Below are 7,974 nucleotides of genomic sequence, written 5' to 3'. Positions count from 1 at the left end.
GACAGTGATGTTACAGACAGTGTTGTTAGAGACAGTGTTGTTACAGACAGTGTTGTTAGAGACAGTGTTGTTAGAGACAGTGATGATACAGACAGTGTTGTTACTTACAGTGACGTTACAGACAGTGTGGTTACAGACAGTGTTGTTACAGACAGTGATGTTACAGACAGTGTTGTTACTTACAGTGACATTACAGACAGTGTTGTTATAGACAGTGATGTTACAGACAGCGATGTTACAGACAGTGTTGTTACAGACAGTGATGTTACAGACAGTGTTGTTACTTACAGTGACGTTACAGACAGTGTGGTTACAGACAGTGTTGTTACAGACAGTGATGTTACAGACAGTGTTGTTACTTACAGTGACGTTACAGACAGTTTTGTTACTTACAGTGATGTTACAGACAGTGATGTTACAGACAGTGTTGTTACTTACAGTGACGTTACAGACAGCGATGTTACAGACAGTGTTGTTACAGACAGTGATGTTACAGACAGTGTTGTTACTTACAGTGACGTTACAGACAGTGTGGTTACAGACAGTGTTGTTAGAGACAGTGATGATACAGACAGTGTTGTTACTTACAGTGACGTTACAGACAGTGTGGTTACAGACAGTGTTGTTACAGACAGTGATGTTACAGACAGTGTTGTTACTTACAGTGACGTTACAGACAGTGTTGTTATAGACAGTGATGTTACAGACAGCGATGTTACAGACAGTGTTGTTACAGACAGTGATGTTACAGACAGTGTTGTTACTTACAGTGACGTTACAGACAGTGTGGTTACAGACAGTGTTGTTACAGACAGTGATGTTACAGACAGTGTTGTTACTTACAGTGACGTTACAGACAGTGTTGTTACTTACAGTGATGTTACAGACAGTGATGTTACAGACAGTGTTGTTACAGACAGTGATGTTACAGACAGTGTTGTTAGAGACAGTGATGTTACAGACAGTGTTGTTACAGACAGTGTTGTTACAGACAGTGTTGTTACAGACAGTGATGTTACAGACAGTGCTGTTAGAGACAGTGTTGTTACAGACAGTGATGTTACAGACAGTGATGTTACAGACAGTGTTGTTACAGACAGTGTTGTTACAGACAGTTTTGTTACAGACAGTGTTGTTACAGACAGTGTTGTTACAGACAGTGTTGTTACAGACAGTGATGTTACAGACAGTTTTGTTACAGACAGTGTTGTTAAAGACAATGATGTTGTCATTCTTCACCTCCACAACTTGGCAGAAAAAAGATGGCAGGCTACGACTTCTGTATCCATTACTTCCATCTGGTATTCATGAGTGTGTGTGTGTGTGTGTGTGTGTGTGTGTGTGTGTGTGTGTGTGTGTGTGTGTGTGTGCGTGCGTGCGTGCGTGCGTGCGTGCGTGTGTCTGTGCGTATGTCACCTTGTGTTAGAAATAGGCTGAATCTATTATACTGTGAGTGCCTACAATATGAGGTCAGCCAGTGAAAATAAAAGACATACGGTAGCAGAAAATAGCAGAGAACTATACTATGTCTTTAATTAGGGAGAGTGTGTGGATACAGAACATCCTTATTCTACCAAGTGTATAGATAATTGAGCCTCATCTCTGGTGGGAAAATCTTCAAATGGCTCCTGTCTCCTTCCTCTCATGTGAGGAAAAACACTTTGAACATTTGCACACATATACAAGTGGCCTTTGACACACACACACACACACACACACACACACACACACACACACACACACACACACACACACACACACACACACACACACACACACACACACACACACACACACACACACACACACAGACAATCTGCCAGGCATCTGTCAGTGAGGGGTTCTTTGCTGTAGAGTTTTTCCTGCTGTATATCCAACACCTCCCTGTAGAGTTTCAGCGTCTGTTCAAAACCACAAACTCTAAAATGCCTAGCTGTGGTTACCATGGCGCTATGGGCTCTGGCAGCGCTCTGGGTAGAAGATGCACAGATCTACTTCACCGACGTCATTGTCCCCTTGGGCAAAATGTGTTGCAGTGTCATGCACACACTTTAAAATTACATTTACATTTTAGTCATTTAGCAGACACTCTTATCCAGAGCAACTTACAGTAGTGAATACATACATTTCATACATTTTTTTTTTTGTATTTGTCCCCCGTGGGAATCGAACCCACAACCGTGGCATTGCACACACCATGCTGGCGTTGCAAACACCATGCTCTACCAACTGAGCCACAGGGAAGGCATGACGTTTATGAAAAGGACAACAACAATATACTAGGATCAGCTAACACTAACCTAAACCATTAAGGGATAAATACAAAACTGATCTTAGATCAGTGTCTAGGGCTGATAGCACCATGCTCTGCATGGTTGGTAGACAGCAGACGGAAGCTACGGGACAAGCTGTGAAGGGAGAAGAAGAGTAGAGGAGATGGGAGAGCCCTGCCCTAGAGCCCTACAGTGGGAAGACGACAAGACATAAGGCTGGTTAATTGATTTTGTCCCGCGGTTGACAAACTCTCGACAGGTTAGCCTGGCTGCTTGGATCAGACTCAGGTAGAGTGACAGGCAGAGTGTATGAAACAGGATCACCCTGCACTATCAGAGCATAGCAGAGAAGAGAGGGGACCTTGTCTCTGAACTACAGCCACACAGTCAGAGTGAGACAGACTGAGACTGGAGAGAGCTGGCCTCAGTCCCACACCTGAAACCTGGGAGACTGACTCGTTCATGGTACTGTACAGCACCTGAACAACACCTCACACACACACACACACACACACACACACACACACACACACACACACACACACACACACACACACACACACATACACACACACACACACACACAGGTGATAAGAAGCTCTCACAGTGAGACAGCAAGGACACTTCAGGTGACAGATGAGTGTTTTTGAAAGATCTTTGAGTCCCTACTTCCCTTGAACCACTTTAGTTTGATGTCGAGTTCAGGTGTGCTATAAAACTACTGTAGCACTTCTCCAGCAGCAGCACAGGCACAGTTTGGGAGTCAGAGTTCTTTCACAGTCCAGTACTCATTATAGTCTTCTCTCTGTGGTCCCTGCCCTGTGTATCAAACACCTCAACTCTGTGGTCCCTGCCCTGTGTATCAAACACCTCAACTCTGTGGTCCCTGCCCTGTGTATCAAACACCTCAACTCTGTGGGCCCTGCCCTGTGTATCAAACACCTCAACTCTGTGGTCCCTGTCCTGTGTATCAAACACCTCAACTCTGTGGTCCCTGCCCTGGGTATCAAACACCTCAACTCTGTGGTCCCTGCCCTGTGTATCAAACACCTCAACTCTGTGGTCCCTGCCCTGTGTATCAAACACCTCAACTCTGTGGTCCCTGCCCTGTGTATCAAACACCTCAACTCTGTGGTCCCTGCCCTGGGTATCAAACACCTCAACTCTGTGGTCCCTGCCCTGTGTATCAAACACCTCAACTCTGTGGTCCCTGCCCTGTGTATCAAACACCTCAACTCTGTGGTCCCTGCCCTGTGTATCAAACACCTCAACTCTGTGGTCCCTGCCCTGGGTAGGCAGTTAACAAACCAGAAAAATGCTGCTTTGTCTTAGCATGTGTTTGCATTCCCGTAACTCGACGTCTCTCTGCATATGAAAGCTAGTAACTTTGTGTATGGGTGTGCATGGTACTGTATGATTTTGTACCAGTGGAGGCTGCTGAGGGGAGGACGGGTCATAATAATGGCTGGAACGGAGTGAATGGAATGGCGTCTAACACCTGGAAACCATGGAAACCATGTGTTTGATGTACTTGACACCAGTCCAACAATAACGCTCCAGTCATTACCACGAGACCGGCCTCCCCAATTAAGGTGCCATTAGCCTCCTGTATTTTGTGTACTGTACAGTGTGTATTTGCCTGTGTGTGTTTATTTGTGTATGTGTTCTCTAGTTCAGAGCGAGGGAGAGGCCAGACAGCAGGGTGAACTTAGCTCTGCTCTCCTCTCCACAGCCTTTCCATATTCCATGTGTAATTACATACCGCCTCTTATAGAGATCAGAGCTCTAACCCGAGCCAGCTACAGGAAAGAGCTACTGTTTCTCCCTCTCTCTCCGTGTGTGTGTGTGTGTGTGTGTGTGTGTGTGTGTGTGTGTGTGTGTGTGTGTGTGTGTGTGTGTGTGTGTGTGTGTGTGTGTGTGTGTGTGTGTGTGTGTGTGTGTGTGTGAGCGTGTTTTATCCACCAGCGTTTCCAGTGTTCTTGTAAACTTAGCTGATTTGTTCTAGGATGTTGATTACAGATTGATTGTGTCATGTTTCCCTCTAAATCCATTCATTTTGATAGATTGATAGTTGGAAAGAACCGAAACAAACACATGTTGTATGATGTTATTCAGTGTGGTCAGTATGTTCCCTGCTTGCTGAGTGTGTCCATGCATCGATGGCCATGTGTGGGAACCTGTGAAAACAACATGGCTGTTTTCATTCATATCAATGATCACAATGGGCTTCTGTGCCGTTCCTGCATCCTCCCTAAACCCCCTCTCCTCCACCCGCCCCCACTCCTCAGTCAAGATATAATGTTCTCTTCGCAGTCTTGTCTTTCCGTCTCAGCCTGAGGCAGAGTCAGAGAAGGACTGTCTCTAGTCTCCATTAGCTTGTTTGTTTTCCATCAGACAGGCTCGTCTCCAATGGCGCTGTGTCATTCCTTTGGAGGCCTCTCTCACTATTCAAACAATAACAGCTCTCTTCACCTCCCCACCTACACACAACCTGCTCTTCCCTGACTCCCTGTCTCTCCCCAAAACAAAGCATTTAGTCATGATTCAGTCAAATAATTGTACTTTTGTTAAGGGCCAATGTGATGGATAGTGCTGGCAGTCAGGGCGAAGGAATGCACTTCAATAAAGCTGCCTTTGAAACATTTGCTCAGGAAATGTCGAGAGAGAGAGAGAGAAGAGAGAGAGAGAGAGAGAGAGAGAGAGAGAGAGAAGAGATTAGTTCAGCAGCTGCTGGTGGCACGAGGCCATCCGTTCACCTTAGACCTGAGCTGTGGGGCTGTGGTCTCTCTCTACACACCACATCACTGTTCTCAGGTAGATACAGTATGGAGATCTTGAGCTTAAAACTAGACCAGGATTCAGATTTTGGTGTGAAAATGTTGGTAGGAAGCTAGTATGGCTTGGCATTTTGTCTCTTCATCTCTCTCTCTCTCTCTCTCTCTCTCTCGCTCACGCTCTCGCTCGCTCTCGCTCTCTCTCTCTCTCGCTCTCTCGCTCTCTCTCGCTCTCTCTCGCTCTCTCTCGCTCTCTCTCTGTGTTTCCCCTCAGTATTTCAGTGTGTGAGTGACGTACTGGGTACAGACAGCCTTCACACATCCCCAAACCCCTCCCCACACCACCCTGCCAACTCAACACAACACTCACATTGCCATGCTAACCGCACTTCCAGAAGCCAGGGCAACTAATCAAACCAGCATCCCTCTCTTGTCAACTGTCGTACAACCCCCACAAATCCCAACCCCTCTCTCTCTCTGTATCTCTCTCTCTCTTTGTCTCTCTTTCTCAAACACACACCAGCTCTCAGTTCAGCCTGTCAGATACCTCAAACCACAGGTTTGGGATCAGAGGACAGCCTGACTAAATACATCTAGACAGTGTTTTTGAAAATGTGATGACTCCCCCAGCTCCAGTCATGTAAATCCACCACCCCCCCATCCCCAGCTCCAGTCATGTAAATCCCCCCCCCCCACCCCAGCTCCAGTCATGTAAATCCCCCACCCCCAGCTCCAGTCATGTAAATCCCCTCCCACCCCCAGCTCCAGTCATGTAAATCCCCCCCCTCCCCAGCTCCAGTCATGTAAATCCCCCCCCCCATCCCCAGCTCCAGTCATGTAAATCCCCCCCCACCCCAGCTCCAGTCATATAAATCCCCCCCCACCCCAGCTCCAGTCATGTAAATCCCCCCCACCCCAGCTCCAGTCATATAAATTCCCCCCCACCCCAGCTCCAGTCATGTAAATCCCCCCCCACCCCAGCTCCAGTCATATAAATCCCCCCCCTACCCCAGCTCCAGTCATGTTAATCCCCTCACTCCCCCAGCTCCAGTCATGTTAATCCTCTCCCTTCCCCAGCTCCAGTCATGTTAACCCCCCTCACCCCCAGCTCCAGTCATGTTAATCCCCCACCCCCAGCTCCAGTCATGTTAATCCCCTCCCTTCCCCGGCTCCAGTCATGTTAATCCCCTCCCTCCCCAGCTCCAGTCATGTTAATCCCCTCCCTCCCCCAGCTCCAGTCATGTTAATCCCCTCCCTCCCCAGCTCCAGTCATGTTAATCCCCTCCCTCCCCCGGCTCCAGTCATGTTAATCCCCTCCCTCCCCCAGCTCCAGTCATGTTAATCCCCTCCCTCCCCAGCTCCAGTCATGTTAATCCCCTCCCTCCCCGGCTCCAGTCATGTTAATCCCCTCCCTCCCCCAGCTCCAGTCATGTTAATCCCCTCCCTCCCCAGCTCCAGTCATGTTAATCCCCTCCCTCCCCAGCTCCAGTCATGTTAATCCCCTCCCTCCCCCAGCTCCAGTCATGTTAATCCCCTCCCTCCCCCAGCTCCAGTCATGTTAATCCCCTCCCACTCCAGCTCCAGTCCATTCTTTATTATCTGCTATACTGTACTGAAGGTTGTATGTAGTACCACATGTGAATTTGTGCTAACACACACACACACACACACACACACACACACACACACACACACACACACACACACACACACACACACACACACACACACACACACACACACACCTGTCATAAATATTGAATTGGTGTGGGGTTTCCAGTTGAAAGCAGCCCACTCTCTGTACTGTGTGTCATTGTTGAATAATTGATCCTCCTTCCTTCCATATCTTCTATGGTCACAATGAACAGTGTTGTTTCTAAATATGGTTTCCTCTTCAGGAGTGGAACGCTGTATGTACGTTCTCTTAGAGATGGTGGTGAAGGAAAATGTCACATTTAGTCAGTTTATCATAATAAACTCCACAAGGCTTGCACTGATGGGTTCACTCAACGCTTTGTATTAACTTTGGACTCAAAACGATTATTATATTATTTAATAAAATGCAATGTCAACAGAAGACATTTAATCTGACAGTGTTGTGTGTGTGTGTTCCAGGTATTCTCAACAGAAGACATTTAATCTGACAGTGTTGTGTGTGTGTTCCAGGTATTCTCAACAGAAGACATTTCATCTGACAGTGTTGTGTGTGTTCCAGGTTTTCTCAACAGAAAAAATGTAATCTGACAGTGTTGTGTGTGTGTTCCAGGTACGAGATCAAGTATGACAAGGAGGACTACCTGCTGAGAGTGAAGAAGGCGTCGGCCAGTGACGAGGGCACCTTCACCTGCCTGGCAGAGAACCGCGTGGGCAAGGTGGAGGCCTCTGCCAGCCTCACCGTCAGAGGTGAGTGTGGGCTGCCCACTGGCTCTCACCTCTTTCCCTCTTTCATCCTATAACCCTGAGCAAGTTCAGAATGCCAGTCAGAACAGCTTGGCATTTTACAATTGTTCTAGTTTATCAGAAATGGGTATAAGTAAAACATCAATTCTACTCGAAACAGACATTTTACGTTTGTGATTAGTAGTAGTATGACTAGTAGTATGGTTAGTAGTATGACTAGTACTGTGACTAGTAGTGTGACTAGTAGTGTGCCTAGTAGTGTGACTAGTAGTGTGACTAATAGTGTGACTCGTAGTGTGACTCGTAGTGTGACTAGTAGTGTGACTCGTAGTGTGACTAGTAGTGTGACTAGTAGTGTGACTAGTAGTGTGACTCGTAGTGTGACTAGTAGTGTGACTAGTAGTGTGACTAGTAGTGTGACTAGTAGTGTGACTAGTAGTGTGACTAGTAGTGTGACTCGTAGTGTGACTCGTAGTGTGACTCGTAGTGTGACTAGTAGTGTGACTAGTAGTGTGACTAGTAGTGTG

At 47.0% G+C, this 7,974-nt stretch overlaps 1 protein-coding gene across 13 annotated transcripts in view; it reads left to right on the top strand.

Moving 5' to 3' along the window:
- The window catches only part of LOC106613191 (roundabout homolog 2), a 606,521-nt gene that overhangs the window by 502,037 nt on the left and 96,510 nt on the right, over positions 1-7,974 (top strand). For all 13 annotated transcript variants that reach the window (XM_014215205.2, XM_014215211.2, XM_014215208.2 and 10 more), the window contains exon 6: positions 7,314-7,450. In XM_014215205.2, coding sequence (XP_014070680.1) covers positions 7,314-7,450 — 137 coding nt within the window. The remainder of the gene's footprint in view (positions 1-7,313; positions 7,451-7,974) is intronic.

The sequence above is a fragment of the Salmo salar genome, chromosome ssa09, assembly GCF_905237065.1.
Source record: "Salmo salar chromosome ssa09, Ssal_v3.1, whole genome shotgun sequence".
Lineage (NCBI taxonomy): Eukaryota > Metazoa > Chordata > Actinopteri > Salmoniformes > Salmonidae > Salmo > Salmo salar.
Note: the sequence above shows the minus strand (reverse complement) of the source record. Positions and strands in the feature narration are given on the sequence as shown.